The 26,571-nt window shown below is 40.3% G+C and overlaps 1 protein-coding gene across 1 annotated transcript; it reads right to left on the reverse strand.

The window, feature by feature from the left end:
- Nucleotides 1-15,785: 15,785 nt before the first annotated feature.
- Nucleotides 15,786-25,629, reverse strand: LOC124154998 (phenoloxidase 2-like). Its single transcript, XM_046528745.1, has 3 exons — nucleotides 25,498-25,629; nucleotides 20,672-20,910; nucleotides 15,786-16,511 (listed from the first exon to the last, which is right to left on the reverse strand). The coding sequence occupies exons 1-3, from the start codon at nucleotides 25,607-25,609 to the stop codon at nucleotides 16,110-16,112; spliced, it is 753 nt and encodes a 250-aa protein (XP_046384701.1). The 5' UTR covers nucleotides 25,610-25,629; the 3' UTR covers nucleotides 15,786-16,109.
- Between the last annotated feature and the right edge of the window lie 942 nt (nucleotides 25,630-26,571).

A 26,571-nucleotide genomic window follows, 5' to 3' on the forward strand; every position in this document is an offset into this window, starting at 1 on the left:
GAATGGAGAAACTTTAGTTATTTTTGCGAACTAATGTACACATTTTACTTATTCAAAATAGTTTTTAGAGCAATCGACGACCCATGCAAGTTCCCCAATGTCTTGTACACCAAAGGCAGTTATCCGTTACTCACCAGATTTATTGCGCATTGCGTTGGATATTAAAGCTGAGATATTTGTGTATCCCGATTCATTAAAACTTTAAATAGAGGTATTTCTGAAGTGAAATCATTCGCGATCACGATAAATAATATTTCGATAAAATTCGTTATACTAGCCCCAATTCATGCTAAGGCGCATTTATTTCTAGATATTTATATTCAGTCCCAACGTAATTCGCTTACGAAGGGGAACAGCTGTTACATCTTATTCGTATATCAAGAATTTGGTTGAGTTTTGTGGAAAATAATTAATAAACGTGTTTTTCATTGTAATTCGTTAAGTGGTTATGTTATGATATTACGTATGCATTGCGTGTTACAGTGGAATGTGGTCTCAACGTTTTTTGTATTTGAATTGAATAAGTTAGAGAAACTCGTAGAAATTTATTTTACTTTTTTAGCCCCTCAGAAAAACGTTTCTCTTTATAAATATTTACATTCATATTGTAGCCTACGTACCATGCGCTCGTTTTACGTGAAAGTGGAAATATTCCTTATACCTAAGCTAGCCAGCTTAAAAGTAAACGATCCTTAAGTAACAAGTAGCAAACAAAAAGTGTAAGACCTCTACTAGAGTCCTACCGATGCGTTTTGGAAATTTCAACCATTTTCCGGCATTACCGCTCCTAGGTTTACTAATGTGATATGAAAATCTTCGCAATGCGAATTACCTCTGAGCCTACGTTTTAATTAAATAACTATACTCGATTGAAAAATTCAGCCTTAAATGTTTCCTTGGTCATCTGCATAGATATAATGTTGATGTTAAGAATTCCCCTTTTATTGACTGAAAAAGAACATTATTTAGGACTGAAACCCTTCTAGAACTTTACGACAACCACCGCGGCCAAAATAGACCTCGGCAACGTAGCCACGTATTAGTGAGACATAACCGGTGTGTGCTAATATGAATCTAAAGAAAGGAAAAACCTCGCCATGGAGCCTGAAAGAAAACACTCCGAGGGCACAACGTGAGCGTGGACGTGTGAGTCTCCTCACTGTATTCGCTAATATTAATTCCAATGGGGCTCCTCGTGTTGTGATGTCGGTAGATGTATGTTGTTTCATGTGCCAACCTTCCAAGTTTTCACCGACCATAAGTTAAGTGGGTCTCGTTGGTGTCTGCACATTATTGAAAACTATAGTACAATTGAAAGTGGAATAGCCGTTAATAATATGCTATATAAAGATGAGTTTTAGGTAAACAATGACAACCTAAGTGAATAGAAGCATGAAAAGGATGAAATTCAGACAATGAGCCGGTAATACGGACGAAATATTTATCAATGAGCGAATTCAACAACTATCGATATATTAAGCATCAAAAATATCCATTAGAAGGTTAACTAATAAGATCGATATAGAAACTCTAAAAGCATATTCATGAGAAGGTCAACTTGCACGTTCGAATACGCCACGCGTATAAATTTTCATGGCAACTAAGATAAATAGAACACTAAAATGGATGAGTATAGGCATAAGGTATGATTATTTGTCGGATTCCGCACTCTTCGATCGATCTTTTGGGATAATGGATTAATACCTTAGGCCATCGCAGATTATCTGTATAATCAAAATAATCCATCGCAAAAACGATGAGGTGCAGAAACGATTAAGGAATACGGAAGAATTTATTGTCGTAGCTCGCTTCATGCTCGCAATTCATCATTATGGAGTCAGCGAATCAGTTTCAAAATCCTCGGCATCTATACATGTCTACCGCAAATGAATAAAGAAAAATTAGAAAGGAGATTCTGATTTCTAAGTTAATGTCAGTTGCTCTTAGTGAGGGAGCTCATAAACTTCCTCCCTCGACGAAAGATCTTAAGCCCTACCTAATAGCATTGCAACTCCTGAAATGAACCGGTAGATTCGCCTTTCAGTTAGGATTAACTCTTAGTGCTGCCATTCACTTGAATGAAGAGATCTGCGGCTGAAGTTTAGGATTAACTTTGTTTTAGGTTAGTAAATGAATACGATAGCGAACATTGATATTAATAGACCCCAAAAAGGCCATTTGAATATGCCCAGTTTCATAACTTCTCCCTTCACGTAATTCCAAGTCACCAATGTGTAATCTTCATATATACTTGGGCTACAACAATTATGCTGATCAGGAAAACAAGAGGAAAACTCAAGGAAAATTAAAAAATATTCATGGAAAGAGGCACACGGAAAACTTTTGATATTTGTCGCTGCTTATGATTGATTTGATGCGTTTCAGTCCAATAGTCCTTCTTTAAATCATTGGCGATAGGATGCCGCCAACCAGTATTCCTATTATCACAGGGGGAAGATGACAGCAGCTCTTCTTCATGTGTGATGGTGCAAGAAATTGTTCAGTTAAGTGACACATTTTTCTCTACAGGCGTGGTGATATCTATTTAACGACTATATTACCACGACATGGCTCGTTCACACTGCGCTCTTTTTACGCCGGTTAGCCCCGACCATGCTCACAAAGCGAGCTGTGAACGCAAGTTACCGTTAACCGTGGTTGGGATTCTGACCACCGTTTTCCGACCATGGTTGGCGGTAGTTTATGCGTGTGTGAACGCAAGTTGGTTAAAATCTGGTTAGAAAAAGAAGGCGAAGCAGCAACAAGGTGGTATAGGAGGAAAGAAAACAGAAATTAAAGCATTCGGAGAGGATACGTACGCTTTTATGGAACTTTATTTGGTAGAATTAATTCAAAGGAAAGTGCTTCAGATTATTTCCGCAATTTGCTGAACATAAATAAATTTTAAACTTGATGTAAGTTATGCGATATACTATACGTCGTAGTGAATTTGCCATTGTCTCGCATTGTATTGTTACGGACATATTTAAGAATCTCTATAAATATTTTGCTGGAATGTTGTTATACGTGCGAAACTACCTTAATCAAAATCTGATGGTCACAATGACTTAAATGTTTTGGTAAGAATTCTTTGCCTCATTTTAAAAAAGTTCACTTACGTTCATCCTGGAACACAAGTTCCTCCCATACCAATATAAAATGGCAGACTAATTGCTGTTTAGATATAACTATAGAATATAAAGTAAGAAACGTCGGGTGATACTAAATATTACAAAAACACCACATTCTCTCTCTGTTATCTCATAAAATCATAAATATTCAAGTCACATGTCTGCAAGTTCGTCCACCATTGATTTGAAGTAAAATAGTTTTAATTTATGGTATAGCATCAGATTGGATCATACCCTTTTTCAATATCAGAAAACTAATATCTATGACTGCAATGCAGCGACCAGTGTATCTCAATTCCAAATCACCAAAAGTGTGACTCAATTGACGCTTAAGGCTCAAGATTAGGAACCCTTTTCTTCACATACATCAATGATCTGTCTACACATCCGAATCTAGGGCAAGTAGTAGTCTATGTAGTTGATACCAACCAAATTATTACTAATAGCCACTTTAATTCGGATTCAATAGAGCAGTAGAAAAATGCAAAAAACGTTATCGATGAAACGATAAGTTGGGCGTACACATCTGAATTAACTTCTACGTAGCTAGGAACACTGCTCGACGACGTTGGAATGCAATTATTTAATTCATAAGCAGCTCATAATACGCATACACATTGAAAGTCATTGCAATTAACACAAGAATTTTTTCCTGCATATCCTCTATTTCCTTCCAACAGGTTATTTGCTCTTGTCAATTCATTTTTTACTTGGACTTACTTTGCCACTTATCAAATGTCGCCCATGGCTAACCATGGTATTTTTGAACGCGCGTTGGTTCTGACGTCATCTTTACGCTGGTTGACAATGATGGTAGTGTGAACGGGGCAATAGAAGATTAGGAGCAAGCACCACGATTATCCAGATAACTCGAAGCAACCCCAATCAATTCAAACACGATTGTATTATTCTTGAGTAAAATATGCCCTGGTTAAACAATGATAGTCCCCCATTCGAATTTCAGGTAAGGGACTTCACGAGGGAGTACATTGAAGAAGTGTGATACATTTTCTTAAAGATGAGAATATAAATCGTGAGATCGCTTCAAAGGCCAGAAAACCTGAAGACAAAAATTTAAAGAATGATTCTCGAGGTATTACGAATGAGATAAATGAAATGGACTGAAGTAGGAGACTTATGGAGTGGAAGCTACTTACATAATAATACACGAAAGATTGCTAAACGGTAACGACGAGGTGGAGATGGAGCTTAGAAAGAGAGGCAATAAAAAAGCTACACACAGTTTAATAAAAGGTTGGAAAACTCTCGGTGACAGAAATGCTATCACCGGCGAAGGTCAAGATGAGTGAATAACCGTGAAAGAGGGATGATTTATCCAAAATGAAGACTGGCACTGAACGCAAGCCAAATGAAGCGAAGAAAATACACAAGGAAAATGCCAGTTGAGAGGAGAAGATTCTAAATAGACTAAATTCTGGCTAAAAGAAATATTCAGGAACCAAGAATAGGACGTCAATAGCTGCCCTAGGACCTAACTAAACCGACAGCGGCTATAACTTAGAGCGATGTAATGTCTACCTAAAATAATTAAAGAACTGAAGTTCGGTAGTCGCTGAAGAGAATACCGAAGAATAAGAATACGAAAACTGAGAAATGACAAATGAGAATAAGGAACGTGATCTGTCGTAAAGCCAGGGAGGTCAGAGAACCCCGAACGACGAATGCATTCGAAAACATCATGCAAGGGGAACAGTTGAAGCAGCCCAGAGGAACCATTTCAAAATATAGAGCGTCAGATGTAATAACGAAAGTGACAAAATACGGAGAACTAATGACTGAAATGAATACAAGTGAAGATATGGATTGTATAACTGGAAGAGTTTTACAAGGAACGGAGACTTGCCACGAAAACAATCAAAATGGATTTCGGGTAGGGTGAAGACGGGAGCCCAAATGCTAAGACCAGAATTTGTCACAGCAGTTGCATGGTAGATTAAGAATTCAATTCTTAGACTCGTAAAAGAAGTTGAGGTGCTTAACATTAACAGGTTAATCATTAATCATCCACAATTAAAATAAAACTAGCGGGAGTGATAAAATTAGGACCTAGCCATGAAGAATCAAGAACTAGTAACTGGGTGAGACGAGGCTGTGTCATTTCTCAGGTAATTTACAAAATTTACACCTAGAAAGGTTTGATGAAATCAAAGAAAACCTGTCAGGATTCTTAATGTCATGAATATCCATGAGCAGAGACTTTTTAACCTTAATAAAGATTATGTCATCTGATAATCACCATAAAATATTACAGTGTAGCAAAAGACGAAGCCAATAATAACATAAAACTAGGGAAACAAACAGTGGAAGAGGTAGACCAACAATACTATTTGAGAAGCAGAAATACCAACGATAGAACAAGCAAGAAATGAATAATCAGTAGTATAGATGAGGCAAAGCGATTTTCAGAAAAACAAAGGATCTAGTTACTGACAAGAGCAGGAAATTTGAGCATAAAGTAAGGAAACAATTCAGCAGAACTTACAATTTATGGCAATGAATCATGGACAATTACAGCAGTGGAGAAACTGTTGGTGATGCGTTTACGCGAAAATAAATTGAATCGACCGAGTGAGGAATGCCGAATTTCTCGTAAAAGAGTGGGAGAGAATAGAAGCCCCGCGAAAATGTCAAGTACAAGACAGACCATTATAATCGGACGTGTCTTGAAGCATTTATCTTGATGGCCTGACGAAGTCAACCCTCGGGGGACAAGGGGATGATTAGAAAGGAGAAGAAATGCCTCGGATATCCTTTTAAAGGAACCAAAAATGAAGAGTATGAAATGGAATTTGAGAGACTCCATCCCTCCCCACATGGCATCATTATATAGTAAAACGTAATCGCTCAAAATTTACATGAGCTACGTAAACCTCTAACATTTTAAATTACTCCTGTTGCATTCGTAAGCACCATTGTCACGGAGGATCACACTGGTTAATCAGCTGAGTATGTGTGGCATATAACACTATGGAAAATAGTAAACTAAAAAGTACCTCCTAGTCAAAAAAATCATCACAGAATAAGTTTGTATGCGAACTGAACATGATTTGGTTAAAATGTTACTACTAAGAGACACAAAAAGAAGTAGAAGACCTATGCATGGGAATATTTAAATATCCAACAAATAATGTTCACTTAATGGATGATATTAACTCACCTAATTTCTCCAGTCTTCGTCCTCTTCTTTGTAACCTCATTGAAAATCTCCCTTTAAATCCCACCCGTATCACGGAGTTTATTCGCTACCCCATATTACTCGTGCACCTGAAAAGAAAAAGTTCGCATTAGAGGCTGGCAATGTTCACGCACTAAAAGTTTACAGTTAACATGGAGAGTTTTATTACTGAATCTTTCACAAAAAACATCACATACTTTGTGATACAGATCTCTTCTTTAGATCACATGCATGAATATACATATGTTCATGATCACATGAACAACAACTAAGACTCCCTCTCTTGGGAGGTTCATACATCAACCAAACAAAAGAACAATAATACAAAACAAGATAACACACTATACAACATCTTCCCCTTTAAAAAAGAAACTATTATATTACTACACACAACAATCAGCAGACAAAGTCTTTAAACTTACTTGGCCATTTGACTTGTCTGCCAGACCTCGTATTAACTACAGTATTACTCTCCTGAAGAGAGAATGGCTCTCCCCTTGCTGGCACATTCAGATTACTCTTCTGAAGGGAGACTGGCTCTCCCCTTGCTGACACATTCACTTCATTTCTTTTGTACACTCCCCTTCCTTCCTCACCCTCAACCACATACGATCTGGGAGTTTGACCCTTTTCCAAAATAGTTCCCGGTACCCAAATGGAGTTTGGTTTCTTTTGAAACATGACCTTTTGACCCACCCGGTACTGGGGATGGGATTTTGCAGACCGGTCATAATACTCCTTTGATTTATATTTATTCTCCTGGAGTATGGGACGATCTTTATCATATGTAATCTTTGGAATCAAAGCTTGGAAACTACACGGTATATTCGTGCGCAAATTTCTGCTCATTAGATTTGATGCAGGGGAGTGAACTTTGCCTCTAGGAGTGTTTCTGAAATTTAAAAGTGCTAAGTAGGGGTCTTCATTTGAATCCAATGCCTTCTTAAAAATCTTTTTAATAGACTTCACTCCGCTCTCAGCTAAACCGTTTGACTTTGGATAGTGGGAGCTGGAGAGAACATGAAGAAATTCCCACTCTTTAGCAAATTTCTTAAACATTTCAGAGTCAAAACATAATGCCCCATCTGTATACACAACCATGGGAATACCATGCCTAGCAAAGATCGATTTCATTTTCTCCACCACCGTAATAGTCCTTAAATTGTCCAAGGTAGTTACTTCAACAAAGTTAGACAGAGCATCAACCACTACCAAATAATATTTTTGATAGAGTTCAAATATATCACATCCTACTTCTGACCAAGGCAATTGGGGTAGTTTTTTGTACTTCAAAACATTTTTTGATTTGTTATCCAGAAATTTAAGACAAGTTGGACAAGACTTGACAAATTTCTTTATGTCTTGCCCACATCCTAACTAGAACATGGACATTTCAGCACGACTCACCATTCTGTTAATACCAGGGTGACCTGTATGTAATTTTTTCAGCATTTCAATTTTTAAAGAACAAGGAATTACAATTCTATCACCCCTAAAAACCATTCCTTTTACCAAAACCAGTTCATCCTTAAATTCAAAATAGGGCCTACAATCAGAATCAACATCTTTGAAGTACTGAGGCCATCCATTAGAAATGTAAGTCTTTAGTTTGCAATACACAGTATCATTGGAAGCATGCTTTGAGATCAGCTCCCAATTCTCCCTTGTCACCGGCAGATTTTCCAACAGCAGTGCTACCTGCATTTCCACATCGTCATCAAATTGGGTATCAACATCACAACTTTCAGCACAAAAATCCCTTGACAAAGTATCAGCAATGAACAAGTATTTACCTGGAGTATGCACTACATTGAGACGGTATGGCTGCAGCTTTAGCATCATTCTTTGTAACCTTGATGGAATTCTGTGAAGTGGTTTGTTGAATAATCCAATTAATGGTTTATGATCAGTTTCCACCCTGACATAATCCTTTCCTAAAATATACTGATTGAATTTTTCTGCACCAAAGCAAATGGCTAATAATTCCTTCTCAATCTGGGAATATCTACTTTGAGTGTCAGTCAAAGCACGAGAAGCATAAGCTATAGGCCGACCCTCCTGAAGCAATGTAGCCCCAATCCCTATTGAACTTGCGTCAACACTCAATGTTAGGTCTAAATTAGGATCATAAAAACCCAATACTGGTGCCTTCGTTAATGCAGCCTTCAGATCACCAAATGCTTTATCCTGATGCTCACTCCAAACAAAATAAATATCATTTCTTAACAATTCCCTCAGCGGAGCACTCGTCACTGAAAAATTTGGTATAAATTTGGACACATAATTAAACATACCTAAAATTCTTTGCAATGACTTTTTATCAGTGGGAGGTTTCAAGGCATTAATTGCTTTTACTTTCTCTTTATCAATTGACATTCCCTGAGAATCAAATGTATGGCCTAAGAAAGTTATTTTATCAGCCAAGAAAACACACTTTGTGCTATTGAATTTAATACCATTAGCCTTTGCTGCCTCCAGCACCTTAATTAAAACCTGCATAACTTCCTCTTTTGTATCTCCCCATATCAAAATATCATCCTGAAAAGAGACAACATGATCTATCTTATCAAAAGTTTGACAAATTATCCTATGAAAAATTTCAGGTGCACAGTTGAGACCAAATGGAAGTCTTTGAAAAGAAAACCTTCCCCAGATGGTTTGAAATGTACACAATTTAGAGCTTTCCTCGTCTAGAGGAAGCATCCAGAATCCAGATTGAGCATCCAATTTACAGAAATATTTTGCCCCAGCCAGCCTTGTTGCTACCTCCTCAATCGTAGGAAATGGAAAATGAGCCCTCTTAATTGCCTTATTCAGTGGTCTAGGATCCAGACATATCCTTAACGACCCATCTTTCTTTTTAATTACTACCATTTGGCTGACCCAGTCTGTTGGTTCAACAATTGGTTTTATAATACCTGCTTTCTCCATGCGATCGAGCTCATTTTTAACTTTGGGCACTAATGAATAGGGTATCTTCCGTGCAGGGGAAACAACAGGTTTCACCTCAGAGTTAATGACAATTTTCACCTGTTGTGGGAGACAGCCCACTCGGCCATTGAACAATTCCTGATAATTAGCCAAAATAACCCCTTCAGGACTTAGTGATATTGTTTCGATTCTTGAAATTAATCCCAAAGCCTCTGAAGATTTTAACCCAAGAATATTGGCACACTTATGAGACACCACATAAAATTCTATTGGATAAAAAACCCCTTGAAATCTGCAGTGCAAAACACATTTACCAATAACCGGAAGTTTGTTGTTTGTGAACGAAGTAATTACCACTTTACATTTTTTTAATAAACCGGCATTCAATCCCAAAGCCGTGTACTGAAACAAACTAAGCACATTACACTGCGCACCGGTGTCCACCTTAACCTGAAACAGTTGCCGGTTCACTTCCAGACTAGCCGTGTACCAATCACCACCTTCCTGCATTTGTTGCTTCACTGAAGATACTACCACTGAAAGTTCGCTTATCTCTTGGTCACTATCACTTTCCTGAATGTCCGGGAGTCCATTGATAGAGTTTACTTGCTGCCTTCCGCCTGCGGCTCTACACATTCTAGCAAAATGATTATTTTTCTTACACCGAGAGCACTGTTTGCCGTATGCCGGACAACGGCCATACTCATGCACATACCCACAAAATTTGCATTTACTCTCAACACCCTTATGAGTATCCCGCAGTTCCTTTGGATGCTGCCTCTGCCGTGTTTTTTGTCGCGTTCCACCAACCCAGTTTCGATTAAGTACATCAACATTGGGCTCATCCTTAACTAACAGTTCTTTGTCCATGTCCTTTTCACTCTTAATATTATGTACCTGTTGAGACACTACTACGTGGGATCTACACAAAGCTAAAGCACCCTTAGCATCAATATTAGGAACGCTCAACAGCTTTTCTTGGAGTCTTTTGTCCTGTATCCCACTAATAAATATATCTTTTACTAAGCTATCTGTTATTGCTCCAAATTCACACTGTAAACTCAGATTTTTTAGTGTCGACATAAAATGCTAAAAGGGTCTTCTTTATTCGTCACTTACCTTTCCCAAACCATATTCCGATTTTCTTTTTCAAATTAACACTTAGCGTCTGCGTTAACGACAAAATTCGAGCTGCATCCACAAATACGTTTTCCGCGCTCGCCGAGAAGGACCCGCCCTCCAGCGTCTTTGCTCTTGACTCTCATGACAAGATCTCGGGAGAAGCGAGGAAGTATTATCCACGACTTCCCCTCGGGCGCAGTACGTCATGGTCTATCGCTATCAGCAAGCACAACGTGAGGAAAATGGGCGCTGTTGCGTCGCAGTATTCACCTCGCACTTCTGTGAGTCTTCGCCCGGATCCCATTTGACTGTGATAGTTGATAGTGCCTCGCAGCAAGCGCTCCCCCTTCCCACCGATGCGTGCCGGTTGTGGACGATTGCGTGGGATGGGGGTTGGCGGGGAATACTTCGCTTGACGTATCTAATCCTCCCTCCCCTCCACTTCCCCCTCCTACACCTTTCCAAGTTCCACCGCCTTTACTCCAACTTGGCCGCTGTTCCTCCCTTGGTCACTTGAGGAGTGGTATCTTCGATAATAACCCCACTCACCGAAACCTTACTCACCTCCCCATCCCACCCACGCTTTCCTTAACCCAGAGTATGAATAAATATCTATTCTATTCTATTAAATAAAAACCTACTTCTCCCTCCCCACACACCCCCAATCCTCCAAGGCAGTGGCTTAACTTTGAGGGGGATAGATCCCCCTCAAAGCCTGAGAGAAATTTAAAAAAATATTTTAAACTATCGTCTAGTATTGACATATAATTACTGCATTCACTCAAAGTGAAATTTTAAATGCCAAAATGATGTATAATGTACTTCCAGGCACGTAATTTTTCAAATATTTTCCCGAACCCCCTGTTGCTCGGAGGGGGGGGCCTCACGGCCAGACCCTCCCATCCCCCCAAAGCATATTCCTAGTTATGCCACTGCTCCCAGGGCCTCCGATAACACTGTAATGGCGGTATGTTCTCTTGCAGTGCTGATGCAATCGTCTTGAGGATTGACAGCCACGAGGTACTCGGTAACTGTGAGGAATGTTATGGGGTGCTTGGAGGAGGCGATGGACAGCTAAGGTCATGTGCATTATGAGAGAATGATGGGTGACGGGAAACCCAGCGTTGGCATTACCTTGCTTTTTACGAAAAGCACCAAGGGGACAATGGCTTAACGTCCCAAACGACAGACGGAGTACTGCACTTTAAAGTGCCCTCCACAAAGCATCCCAGGTGGGCAGTCTCCGTAAAATATCTGGCACTTTCAGCATTTCAATCCGGACCCACAGGGTGAGAAGTCAGCACACTAGCCACCGCAACAGCCAGTGGCGGCTTGCCCATAAGGACTCTCGGACGCCGCCCCTCCCAAATATTTGAAAAAGTAAAAAAAAAATATCCATTAAATTAATAATTATACATCTAATTAATCAAAGTGTTTTTCTCAGTCCCATGCATCGAAAGTGTTGGAAAAACACGCAAAGAAATAGCGCGAGAAGTTCGTATTTGTAGCCGTGGGGCGCTGGCCAGAACGTCCCAATCCATCCCCATGCAGTTATATGGAGAGTGGTAGTGGTGGGGGCTGCTGGTGCTATGACGCGTCCAACATTGTGTCTTATGGAAGTCTTGGGACGTCGTCCGAGAATGCGCAGAGCGACGTGTGAGTTGACATCGCTGCGCAGGCCGGCGGGCGTATAATCTGGCGTCTACTTGGTGCTGCCACAGAAAAGGGACCAACGGAATCAGAATGGTCACTGTTCTGGGTGTAGTTATACGACTTTAATTTTTAATTACTGGTAGGTATTGCTACAGAAAATAAATTATCCCATTATGCTTGCGTTTTTTGGTGTTTGAATTCCGGAACACATAAAATCCAACCAGTTAAAGGCCGTATTGACGTAGGAAAACTATTCTCGGGTATTTGCCACAGTTCTGTTATGATTACGAATTTCAAGAACCTTGGGGAAACTAATATTATAATATTTAGGCCTTAACAATGTATTCATATCTTCCCGATGATTAGAAATGCGGTACCTATTTTTCAGATAAATTTATCAAAAGACCTGCAGTATTAGGAAAAATCAGTTAACATTCCCCACTGATTTATAATTTAAGAAATAGGTGCGTGCGTGATAGGGTGAAGGATTAAACATGATTTAACCCGTAAAACGTGACTTTATATGGAGTCATTCAATGAATGTTAAGAAGTTCCGCGTACAATGTACCTTTTGTGTGTAGGTTCATCATTTTTCTAGCCGTCCTTGTTCTATTAGTTCATGTTCACCTAATTCCTCAGCGGCAGAGCGGTAGCTGTCTGACGGAAAATGTCCACTTGGGTCTGATTTAAGTGGCTTCGAAGAGTTCATATCAGTGCGGAGATCCTTACAGCTCCTATCTGTGGTTCAGAGTCGTCTTCTTTTACGATCTAGAATTTATATTCTATTATATCATGCCAATGATTTCGAAGACATGGTTATTCCAAGTGCGACCCGTTGGCGTTTGGTGTGTTTACCACATATGAATCTTAGACTCAAGGAGATGGTCCGTGAGGTCTTTTGTTTGCTTGAATGCCTTTGCTGACCTTAAATTCGTCCCTCAGCTGAATCAGCATTAGTGGACCACGACTTCTATCTCCCTTGAGTCGTCCTTATAGTAACGGCAAGACTCTCGGAAAGAACGAAGTGAAATGAGTTCAGACATCATCTGGACTGTCCGTGAACAGCCACAGGAGGGCATTTGGTGAAGTGTCTTTTGTTTTACCTCTGACGAGTGGTGTCAAAATTTTTACGGCCATTTGAGAACCCCTTTTGAATCAACTAGCTATCACCACGACTATTAGATGAGCGGATTTGAATCGTTGGCCGTTTCTTGAGCGTTTGTATGGTGGAAGTATCGTTATATTCGTGGAAACGAATTCGGGGGCGGATTAAGCATCGAATTGGGGGGGAAGGTCATGACTTAGGTTCGGGGAGTTAAATGGAATACCCCATGGTAAGAGAGGGGCGATCTCTCGAGTTATTTTTTTTGCCGGGAGTACTACGCTCTATACAGGACCGGTTGAAGTGTTTACTATGCTGTTGAATGAGACATCATTTCATATCAAGTTTAACTGCTCAATGCTGGTATTCTGACTGTAAAATTTGTCAGTTTCGGAACAGTAGGGAACAGGAACGCAAAAGATTTCCAGGCTTGAGGGCTCACCGGGACACGTCCCACAGCACGGGCCTGGTTGCGACTGAATATAGTTCACGAAGAAGTACAAGAATCTAGGTGAAATCGGTAATGTGGAGAAATGTCAAGAATGCGTAAGCATAGTAGCCGGGTGGGAGTTGTGCTTATATCCTGACCGAGGTGTCGTGTGATCCAATACCGGACCCTCCTAATGCCAGTGCTGTAGTTTGGAAAAAAAATTAGGCGGTACTCACCAGAATTTGCTAGCACCTGAACATGTGTTATACACAGGGGTGCCGACTTACAAAAAATATTGGGGGGGGCCAAAACCGGTGATCTTGCCCCGGGAAATTTTATAAGTAGTGAGTTTTAAGTTTTTTAAGCATTTTAGAAGAGCCCTGATAACTCGAATATCTGGACACTCCAGGGAAAATCGGAAAGCCTGACACATTTTTTCCTCTCACCCATAACGTATTTTTGAGGGGGCTCGGCCCCCCTCAGGCCCCATGGAGTCGGCGCCACTGGTTATACATCCGGCCGCGATTGAAATGTCATACTCCAACTCATATATCATTTCCAAGTTGTGCCACGAGAGAACTCTGAGCAATTAAATAATCATTTTCGACTTTTCTTTCTAAAATCCATCAGAAAAGTTACAGTAGGGCTATTTTTTAGACATTTAAAAAGATAGTTTAACCGGCACGCTTATAACGTGTTTGGATTTTAGGGGGCACGCCGTACCGGCACAACTACAGCACTGCCTAATGCAAAAATACTTGAGGTGAGATGTAGCGCAGAGAAATTAACTGGTCCCTTACCCTAGTTGTATGTTATTCGCGCACATATGGCTTAGTGTGTAGGGAGCTCTACCCTCACCCACTTGAATCAACCACCGGGATGAATCTCCGAGTAAGCGACTGCTGGAATTCGCCGAGCCATGCACTCGAAGTACACATTGAGTAGGGGAGACTGGGGTAATACCGTACGGCGGGGCAATACCGTGAACCATAATTTTATATCCACTGGAGTATGTAGTGAGCGCTGGGAAGTACTACTGCATAGCGAAAGGAAAGTGAAACCGATGAAGACAATCTGGGAGCTTTTGCCTTTACGCACGTGTATGTGACGAAAGTTTTTCAGTTTTGTCAACTAACTCGCACTGAGATTAGGGAAACATGTTAATAGTGAAGACATTCAAACTGGTGGTTTTGAATAACCCATATCACGGGCTATTTTTAATACCAAACGCAAGTCATATAATGTTCTTATTTTAGGTTAGGGTTGAAAATACTGCGTCATGTCGTTTTGGGGAAATTCCGTACACCTTGCATGGGGCAATACCGTTCAAGGCGCAAGGTGTACGGTATTTCCCCGTATTGAACGATAATGCCCAATATTAACTTAACAACAATTACAATTATTATATTAACAAGTATTTATAATAATAATATTAACAATTATAACTCTTCTGAGCAACTTGAACGTTAAAATGCTTAGGTGAATTATGAAGAACCTTTGAATGTTTGAGCTGCCAATCCTCCCAAGTACATGCAAACCTAGATAGTAGGAACACACGACAGTCGGAACACCTCAATAACCCGAACGACCTTCATCCGCCGTGTCGTCAGTTTATCTGTACTAATTATGGCTTTTCATATTTTGATGCTACAATACAATATTTAATCGTAAATAGAAAAGGATTTTCTTTAATTTTAGTTTTATGCTAGCTTAGTTTTATTACAACTAAGATAGGGGGTTGTATTGTTTTAAATTTAATGTAAGCTAACATGCTATGTTTTCCTATATTTCGATGATGGAATGAAAATATAAATTACATTCTTCATCTTTGTTTTTCCACACAGTCTTTGCAATATCATTCATTATCACCAGTTAGGGGCAATGCCGCACAGAGCGGTATTGCCCCAACTGGTGTACTGTATTGCCCTGGCACTCGAGACAATTCCGTGCAGTGTAAGGGTTTTGTAAGATAGGTGTAACACTGAAAGTGAGTTAAATGTTCCAATTATGAAGCAAAGGATTGGTGGGAAATCGCATCTCCTTCAAAATATTATGATTGTCTCTTTCGTTGAGGTTTTCAATTGAAATATATAAAATAAAAATGCTTAAGTGTACGCTATTACCTCTCTCTCCCCTACTTATTGATTTAAGCAAAATATGATGAATTTATCGAATAAAACAAGGTTCAACTATTACAGTTATTTTATTTCAAAATCCCATTCCAAACAAAATCAATTGTCAAAATAATTTCATGGACCTCAATGAATACGTATCTTCTTCACCCCTGAACAGAAATTCTGGTCTTCGTCAATTACACATTTTATGCGGACTTGCAACGGAAAGCCGACTCCAGTAATAAGGGGTGGTTGGTCTACCCTTGGATTCTTTCTCACTCACGCTCACTTCTTTCACCAGCAGTATTTTGGCCACGAGTATAACAATGAATGTAGTCTGATTGTTGTGGGCATACGACCCCCCCGCCTCTGTGACGGTGCGGGATTCCTCATCCCTACCCTTTCACTCCTTGGAGGCGTCGTGGGGCTCCTATCGCGGCGGCGCCTCCTTCCTTTCTCCTTCCATGTCCTCCCCCTTCCGTGGCGAGGGTGAAAAGCGAGAGCTTACAGACGCTGCCCCGAGAGTGTAACCCCGCGAGGCCGCCCTGGAGTCTCGTTTCCACTGTTGCGTGCATTCTTCGTCGCCATCTTTCGGCGTATCGCCTTCTTTTGCAGAAAAAGGTTTTTCTTCACCTTTGAACACAATGTTAACATCCGTCACGAACATGTTAGCATGGGGTTCAACGAATTCTTTGAGCTTGTCAGTGCCATTTCCAGCCAGGCGGTCGAATGGGAATCCCATTGCCATATCGTCAGGGTACTTTTCGTAGCGTGCGCCGTAATAGGAACTTTCTTCGGGACATCTTCTGAAGCATTCCGAAAAGTCGTCGGACTGTCCGTGAAAAAACAAATTTTCAGAGATGGGTAAGCTACCAAAAAAATGTTAACTGATCGCTATTATGTTTTAATGGTTTATTACAGAAACGCCATAAACACCAATTTTTAAATTTTAGCGCAATGAAGGAAAATTTAATTCACACAAAATTAGCACACATTTTAATCTATTTCATTTTCTTGTTAACTACCAAGTCATGCACAATCCTGTAGTTTGTGCACCAAACGATGCATTTAAAGTTGTGGATTCATAGGGCACTTAGTTGTTAAAATCGGGAAAAACGTCGGTTTTGGTAATAAACGAGTCATTTATATTCTGCGACAACTACCTGTCACAATATAACTAAAATTACTATAAAAACAGGTTTAAAAAACAGTGTAAAATGTACTCGAAAGTAAAAAATAAGCTTTTCATCGTGTTACGGCAATGAAATGGTTGGAATTTGGAAATGGACGTGAGTGACTGAGTGGTGCCCCAGAAGGGGATGGACCCCGTTTGGGGTGCCCGGGCAGGGGATTGTATTGTAAGGAGTGCCTCCGGAGGGGAAGGGAGAGGAGACTGTGTTATGAAGGGAACGACTGCGCAGGCAGTCACAAGACAGGGACGGTCGGTGGAAGGTGCATATTCCACACCACATGAAAAATTCAAAAACACTTGTAACGACGAAATTAAACAACTAAATACAGTCCATTTTTAAATCTAAAAACATTTCATTTATGTTGACATGCCGAAGATGCAACACATCGCTTGGAGTAAAAAGCGTGGGAGCCCAGGAGGTTGTAATGCATATCTGGAGGCGCTGTTTCCGAGTTTTTGGCAATGTCAAAGTTCCGCCATCTTAGTTTGACAATTTTTGGACTCTCCGATTGATATTTTGAGTTGGCTAAGATTTGTTCTAAAAATGAACTAAATTAAGTGAAAATGCTACCGTAATCATTAGTGTTTCGGCGGTGATTGTCATAGAATTTTTTTCATCATTTGCCATACATCTATTAATGTGTAAACTCTGTCTATTAGCCACTTTACTGGTGGGGATATCTTTGAAAATATAATTTATTACAGTAATTGTTAATTTCCCTTGGCTATGATGAAATTTGATACCAGTTTAAGTGCAGGTAAATGACTAGTTTACACTCGTAAAAATTTTTTTTCAGCTGAGCTGGTTGTAGAACGAAAACGTGGTGATTGATAATATTATTTCCCTGGGAAAAGATACTTGAGTCATAACTTCGCGAAGTCTACCAATGAAGCAAGAAAAAAGGTTTGCATTGTGCGTGCCATAGGTTATTTAAATGTATTAACGATTTATGACTTAAAATCTCACCGAATACAAAGCATTGACCCTTATGGGATTGTCAATGTTTTGGTAAAAGTGGGCGTGGTTTGTCCTACCCAAGCACCCCCATTCCGGCCACACTTCGCTCCACGCTCGAAAACAGTGGTGCCCCCTCCAAATATTTACAACCTCCTTGGTGGGAGGTGATTAGCGTAAAGGCCGCTCGCTATACACGGCAAATGACTTCATTCGCATGATCATTCAGCATGATCATGCGCATGACCATTCACCGCGTATGACGGAACAATTCGCGAATGAATCTTCATGCTCATGCACTGAGAGAACAGGTTTGGATGCTACACCCTAAACCCTTTTGGGCGGGGAGGTTTGGGTGCGCCATCAAGAATCATGCGACGTCAGAACTAACTCTTTGTATGTGAGAACCAAAGGCAAAGAATGTCACACCAAACACGTCCAGTCAACGTCCTTTGGATGGGAGAACCAAAGTTATGGTTAGTGCACTCTACCGGTTTAGGTGCGATATCTAAATCTATTGTTACGCGCTCTGGTGGTAATCTCATGAAGCTCTCTAGCACCCGCAGTTCTGTGTTCAGCCGTGGAAGCCGTAGACACGTGTGGACTTGTTGTGGGCTAAACGGGCGAACTCTGCTGCCTCTTGTGCTTCGTTGCTCTTGCTGCTCGAGATTATGGACGAGCGGACGGCGAATTTCTTATCGAAGGCTGGACTTGGAGCCTATATCCATGTGTTCGCTGGTAAGTTGCGAGTTGTTGTTTATTCTCACGGCCATTTTGTGTTTATTCTCACCGCCATGTTGCATTAATTCTCATGCCCGCACTACCACCCTTTGCTTATGAGTTCTTCTGATTCCTATTGTTATCTCTATGTGCTTATTAAAACAAAGTTCAAACTCTCAGATCATATTTTGTCGGAAGTGCTTCTGTGCATATTAACATTGACCTTTATTTATTGAGGTTAAATTGTCTCACGTTTCTTGTATTTCCCGATGATATTTATAATATGTTGTGATTGTATTTTAGTAATATTTTATGTTATTGGCATAGAATTTGATAATGATATTAATTCACTGTGTTTTCTGCACTTTTTATGATATTATAACGGTGGATTCATCGAGAGTCTTGCGGAGTAACCATCGAGAGCGTTGGCACGGAGGTTATTGACGAGGAAAGGAGAATGAACAAGAAGAGATTCAGAAAAATTGTGTGTTTGGAGTGAATTTTATGTAACTGTGTGTTTATATATTGGAAATAAATGTTCCTTCTATTGTTCTACAAATGGGGATATTTATTTTTCCACCCACGCACATTACAATATGTTGAATTATGTGATAATAGATAGGTATTATGACAACTACAGAGCTAGGTTTTCTCATTTTTTAGTTGCACTGTTAGAAATGGGTTGAAAAAGAACAATATTAAAGTGTAGTGGGGCTGAATAGGAGGGAGGAAGGAGTAGGGGCGCAATCCTTTGGGCAGGTGATCTAAACTTTTCATTCGGCATCCAAACATTGTTTTGATGAGCTACCCAACGCTTTGGTTCTCACACCCAAAGTACTCGTCATCTTCTTTGGATGTAGCAACCAAAGGAGTAGTTGGAACATCCAACTCCTCATCACCCATTCCCTTTGGGTGACACAACCAAATGTATGGACAAGTCCTTTCCTTCATCTCAGCTTTGGGTGTGACACCCAAACCTACGATTCTCATATCCAAAGTGTTTTTTCAGTGTGATCATTCAGAGAAAATTAGATCATGCTCTATTTTGCTCGCATGATCTGGTAAAAAAGGGCTTTCTACAAAAAGAAGAATCTTCGAACAGCTGAAAATACCAGCATAGAAGTAAGGAAACAATTCATCAGATGCTACATATGGAGTATGTTTCTCTATGGAAGCGAGGCTTGGACGTTGACAGCAGCAGAGAAGTCAAGAGTGGAAGCATTCGAAATGTAGTGCTACCGAAGAATGATGAAGATAAAATGGATTGACCGTGTGAGTAACGAGGAAGTGCTAAGAAGAGTGGGAGAAAAGAGAAACCTCCTAAAAACCTTATTCAGAAGAAATGACAACTTAGTTGGACACATTTTGAGGCACGATGGTCTGATGAAGACAATCGTTGAAGGACTAGTGGAAGGGAAAAAGGGCAAGGGACGGCCCCGAATGAGTTATATAGGACAGGTTATAAAGGATGTAAAAGAGAAGAAATATGTAGCTATGAAAAGATTAGCGGATAGGAGAGAGAAATGGAGAGCTGCGTCAAACCAATCTCAGGATTGTTGACTAATGATGATGATGATCTGGTGAATGATCACGTGATAGGTGTTCGCCGGGCAGCCAGACGATCACTTTCAGTGTCTCAATCTGTTCCCCCTATTCCCCACTTTCCAGATCATTCGCTGCCGCCACCAGTTCTCAATTTCCAATTGAATTTCCTTCCCTATCAAAAGACCGTCAACCGTCCGTAGCTCATTCCTAACTCACCAATCACCTAACATTTTAATCAGTTCTACCTAACTCACTATCGGTCGCTATATCAATGCAAGCAATGCTACTGCTAGTTAAATTCAGTTTGATTTACTGACACTAGAACACTGATGGATGAAAAGTTCTCGGGCTTTCCACCGGGTAATAAAATCCTTCTCCGCCGACGTTTCGATGTCCATCAGGGGCATGATCCTCAGGGCAACTGAGGACGAGAACGAACCAGTGTTCTCTTTCCAAAAGAGGCGACTTTTCCAAACTCATTTAAGAGCGTGGTCAGTGAGAACATATGTAGAGGTCGACATGAGTAACCTCTTTTGTAGTACCTATTCCTGGCTCTATCTTTACTTCGATGCAAACTTACCCGAACACCTGTGGGGTTCGATATCATGACGAAGATCTGACACGGGTATCCCTCGGGCTTTCCCTTGGGTATCAGCAAGTTTTGCGGCCATCCACATCCACAAAAATTTTCATCACGAGGCAGTTTTCTGTCATCACCGGACAGTTTCTCCATCTTCGCGAAGCTCGATGGGGATTTGGCGACGATGCTGGAAGCCGAGGACTCGCGCTTGATGACATCGATTCTATTTTCACCGGAAACTGAGAATACAAAAGGATACAAATAAAAAAATTAAACTTCTGCAAAGCCATACCGGTAATGGAGAGGTTCACAGTTCACGCATCCCAGTCACGCCGCATTTTTACCCTCTGATTTGTGGCTTTTTCCGTCTATCACAGCACCGTTATCCACTTCCTTTTTCTACTATGTGTTCCTATCCCTTTCCCTCTTATACAATGGATTTATTAGTATATTTGCGCTTAATGACTGGCATGCGACCCCAAAAACTCTCCATTACCGGTAGAGTGTCCTACCATTGAGCGACAGGACGCTCAGATTAGAGTGCGTTCACGTAGAACGCCAGTTGCCGGCACCGACAGCTCGGGGACGATAAGCGCGAGTAATAGTTTGCGTTGTTTCATATGTGTCTGTTCACATACAAAGATTGTTTGGACTTGTCGACGCCGGCATTAAACGCCTACCAGGGAACCGGACTGTTTGAAACATTATTTCCAGCCATGATGAAAGAACACAAATGGTAATTTCCACACTTTTTAATTCCAAAACTCAACAACCGACCATGGTTTCAACATGGTCACATTTTCAAGACGATGCAACCAGCACTCTCTCAGTATTTATACCCAGGCCAAGGTTAGAGTTGGTGGCTTATGGAATTGGTGTGAGGGAATTGTGAGGGGAAACAGCAGCCCCCTCCAACTCGGCTGTTACGCTGCTGGTTGGCTGGTCCCAAAATCCTCCCACGTTATTCAATTTTTTTAGTTCATTACAGAGTGGCGCTGCGAGCCTGTCGCGCGCCCAGTATCGCGTTGCTGTTACATTCATTTCAATGGTGAACCAGCGAAGCTCATCACTTGGAAGATGTGTTATATTGCTGAAAAGCTATTAAATTTGAAGATGGTTCGTGCATCGCGCTTTTGATATGTGTCTAATAATTCTACAAGATACAGGAAAACCAGGAAGGAATGCTGAGCTGAAAATAAAAGTTTTTTCAAAGCAGTGGTAAGTACTCAAAATGCGGTGGGTTACCGATGTTAGTTTTATGGCTCTGTTATCATTAATTTGGTAATTTTTTCGTGGTTTTAGATCTAAGTGACCTCGTTTTTTAGTTGAAAATATGTGTTATTCGCTAAGAATAAATTAGCGGTGCAAATAGATAGCGGAAATACTGCGGTATCTGCAATGGCGGCTTTGTTTACTCTTCTATGCATGTCCTTTCTCTTGTTTTTAAAGAGGATATGGCAAAGCATCCGATATTTATTTACGGAAATTTTTATTTTTATCTTCGCGGGAAATCATTGGTTCATGTTTTTCACATAATACCGAAATAATATCATGCCATGTTGCCGTGGAGGCATAGTTCAATCAGTTTTTACTAATTGTGTTATTGTACTTAATTACAATTGTATAACCTAGGTGGTTTCGTAGCTCGCTCTGCAATTAATTGATGGCTTTAGATATTTAGTGAAGAATTTTGTGTCAGTACAGAAAGAGGAGGAAAAATATGGTGAAAGTGTTAATGTGCATCATTCTCTAGTTTTAGGACTTAATGACAGTGAAATTATAATGGTAGCTTCTGTTATTTGGTGGGATAAGATTTATGGCGCCCTAGCGATAGTTATACTTGCATCCATGCTCATTTTATGCAAGTATTGATGTTGTTTAGCGGACAATAATATACACGGACTAACGGTGATCCGCCTACGGATGTTGAGATATAAATAATTTCATATTTTTTTTACTTCTGTGGATTTGCTGCCATTGCAGTTTAGAAATTGTTGTAGTTGTAAACAAAGTGCAACAACAGTAATGTGGTCAGGATATTTTTTGCTGAGAAGGGGCAGGGGTTACTATCTGTAATAAAAAAGGAAGTCATGAGAATAGAGTAAATGGTGGTTATATTAAGAATTGAAAGGATGAATTTAGCTCTTGATATTTGCAATCGAAAATTTGGCCCCACCCTTTCATTATGATATTTTTCTCGTGCCTCAAAGCCTCACATTTTTGGTGTGACATAACCTCTTGTAACACCATTATTAGCTAACTGTGGAGATTTTTCGTGGTAAAAGTACTGTCATTCCACATTTATAACTGATACGACCTAGGATTGCTACTCATTTTTTAAATTTATTTTTTTAAATTTTGCCTAATTTTGAAAAATTTCTATTTCTAGGCGGTCATTCATCTCCAGATCTTTTGGTGGAAGTGATACTGCCACAACCGTGGAAAACCCTCAAATCTTCATGAACTTCGAGATTTATTTACATTTTTCACACTTCCAACCTTTGCCCTTATCCTTTAAGCTCGCCTGTACAGTGTTAATGATAGTGCTTGTGCTTTCATGAATAAAGGCATTTTAAATTTAACAACAATCACTTCCTTCAACTACCGTTCCCAGACGTCCCCTTTTCCTTTACATTGGTTGCTGTTTCGGTTGATCTTGTGATGTGTATTTCTGTGACTTTCTTGGGTTAAGAATTTAGCAAGGTGTTTTTGTTATGCCTAAAGTCTTAATTAGGGTTCCCAAACGTACATTTTCCATTTCAGAATAACCATTAAGTCTTAATCTAATCTTAATATGAGTCGTTATGTGAAGCTTTCAGTAATTAATTTTGGGCCAGTTTTTCTCATTGCGGATCTTGTAATTTCTGAATCGGAGATAACCGTATCCTCGTAGCTACCAGTTTAGGATTGCCTGTTTAAGGTGACCTAATGAGAGTTTAAAGGAGATTTCTGCAGCCAAAACTTATTTCCCCATTCAGCATAATTGCGCTGGAGTTCCTTGGAGGAGGAAACGCCGACTCGACTGTCTGTATCACCAATTTTTTTTGGGGGACCGATACCTTGATAATTATATGTCAGGCAGTATGCCGTTAGCGATAAATATATGATGATCAGGACGCAAATAACTTCTTTTTTACGAAGTAGAGCTAATAAAATACGACTGCTAGCAGACGACAACATCTCATTTTCAATTTCTTGTAAAGGCAATGTTTTTTGTACATGGACTTTCTAACTGGCTGTCAATGAAATTAAAAGGCTATTAAATTGCTTCTTAGTGTTCAATTCAGTTAAAGGCATTTTAAATTCGTTGTTCCAGCGATCAAGTATTGTATTTGGTTCAATGCAATTTCGTAATGCTGGACGCGCAAACACCCACTAGCACCATCTATCGGAGATTCCCTCGCACGGAGCTTTTGGGGCCACCTAGCGGCCGGGAGTTGGAGGGGGCTGGGAAACAGTTTGGGTGAACAAATGAAGACCGATAACAGAAAACATACCAAAAGAGGAGCGTGAGTGAAGGTCAGGGTTTTGACGTATGGGGATGCTTAACTTTAACAAAGGTGAGTCAGTACAAAATAAAACATTATTACCAAATCCATCCGGGCTAATGGCAATTTCGAATTTTTCCATAAAATCTAATGTAAGCCCTTTGTCGTTACAATGTAAATATCTATGTCGACTTCGCTAAAATGGTTATTCAGGCATAAAAGGTTAGCAAAACATGGTTTTCCGTCAATACATAAAAAACTTCTTCTTGGTTCCTTCGCTTCGTTAAACCTCCTACCAGTCTGGCCAATATAAGGCACACCACAGTCCTCTCACTTTAATTGATACGCTTTAATTTTGTCCATTCGATTATATTTGTCCTTAGAATTAAATAAAATCTTGTCAACCGTCAATCGGTTATAAAATGAAACATTGCAATTGTTTTTAGAGAAGACATTCTGAAATTCAAAACAAATGTTTCTAATGAAAGGTAGTTTGACCCAGAGGGTACTTTTTGTTGGGACCATACACAGAGATGTCAGTAACTTTGTGGTTCTTTTGGAACGATAGCATTTAAGTATCTTTTCTAAACACAGGATGTTGAAGCCATTTCTTACTGCTATGGTTTTTGAGTTTTGGAATTAAAAAGTGCAGAAATTACCATTTGTGCTCTTACATCATGGATATATGGAACTTCCGCCAAATCAATCCAGGAACGATGTTATCATTTCCAGCGCCTAAAACGCCGTAAGACTCACACTGTGTAGGATTGTAGGGCGATACGGTGTTTTTACAGAGATTTCTCGAAATTTCATTGAAATAATTGATAACGATGAGTCAGGGAGGGTGCCCCGCGCCACCTCCCTAAATCCGCCTATGACTCAGCCAGTTATTACAATTTCACAGACCACAGACCTTTACAGGTGGCAATATGATTAGATTGCTTGGACAATTGAGATTAGATATCTTTAAGAGCGACACAGAGAACATAATATTAGAGCCACACTATATTTCCAGGTCCGATAGAAGCGATAAATTAAGAGAGATGTTTTGCCGAACGGATAGATATGGGAATTCGCTTTTCCCCCGAACCATAAAGGTCTTTAATAGACGCTAGTCCCAACCTCGTTAGAGCACTTCATTTTTTTAAAGCTGTAAACGGCTGGTCTCCTAACACCCCCTGCCACACACCTTTTAGGCGGCTTGCGGGGTATTGTGTAGATGTAGATGAATATGTAGGGCATAGTACCCTTTACGAGTGAAAGTGAGTATGTTTTATAATTTACAAGCGAGAATTGCTACTAGGGCAATGACAAACACCTTACAAATATCATACTTACATATGACTGCAAACTTGTCGAGCACGATGAACAGGCGCTTCTGGTCAATGAATAGCATCTCCTTTCCCTTTTCATCGCATTTCGGTGCCAGGAAAATCCTCACTGTTCCCATTTTAAAACTGCAATTGTCATTTTTCACCTGCGTTTGAGCAACAACATTACAGTGGTTGAGAGATAACACGGACAAAGTGCAAGAAAAAATAGTTCCTCAAATCAAGAGGAGCATACTCGGGTACTTTAAATAGGTGCCCAAAGTATATTCTTAATGGGGTCGTTCAGTCAGACCCAGATACGTAACTTAATAAATCAATTCGATGAAGAGCAGGAAGAGATAAGTGGACGTACAACGCCCCCATCTCTCCTTCCATCTGAAACTTCACCATTTCCTCAGGCCGTCTTCCAATCCTCGAAGTATGCACTCATTCCCTCGTTCGCTTTCTCCCTTGCACCCTGCTCCCTTACTAATGCTCTACTAGCGCCATAAAGTATGAACGGAAATAATGCAAACTATAGACAGTAACGAAATGCAAAGCGCAGCGTAGTGTTAGGATATCTGGTGGTTGATTTAAGAATCAATTTCATCCTGCTTCTCGGTTTGTTTACGTTTGTAATTTAGACTGCTTAGTATTTTGATTTTTCTGGCACCGATTGAACGCTGTCTCTGCACATAATAAACACAAAATTACTTACAACTCCAGTTCAAGATTTATGAGTTTTCCATTGCCGCCTTTTTCACGTCCACTTCCTACGAGGGCACGTTAACGAGGGAGCATCCGCGTTCCCTTGTTCACTTACCCTTCGTTCCCTTGCACCCTCGCCGATTGGATCCACCCTTGCTGTCGTCACATCCGTAAGTTGACGATTGAAAAGTGCACGTAGGGTGAATCATTGCGAATTGGAAAACGGCCAGTCTTTTCCACCAATCCCCTCATACCATCCAGTGGTGTCGACTCCATGGGGCCTGAGGGGGCCCGAGCCCCCTCAAAAATTCGTTATGGGTGTGAGGAAAAAATGTGTCAGGCTTGGTGATTTTCCCCGGAGTGTCCAGGTATCAAGATTCGAGTCATCAGGGTT

This window comes from Ischnura elegans, chromosome 3, assembly GCF_921293095.1.
Source record: "Ischnura elegans chromosome 3, ioIscEleg1.1, whole genome shotgun sequence".
Taxonomy (NCBI): domain Eukaryota; kingdom Metazoa; phylum Arthropoda; class Insecta; order Odonata; family Coenagrionidae; genus Ischnura; species Ischnura elegans.

Excerpts from the sequence above, each read along its gene's own strand:
- LOC124154998 (XM_046528745.1), bottom strand. The coding sequence starts at position 25,609 with ATGGGAACAGTGAGGATTTTCCTGGCACCGAAATGCGATGAAAAGGGA. Across the intron at positions 20,911-25,497 it reads CGACAAGTTTGCAGTCATAT|TTTCCGGTGAAAATAGAATC; the intron begins GTAAGTATGATA and ends TTGTATTCTCAG. Across the intron at positions 16,512-20,671 it reads CGAACCCCACAGGTGTTCGG|TCCGACGACTTTTCGGAATG; the intron begins GTAAGTTTGCAT and ends TTTCACGGACAG.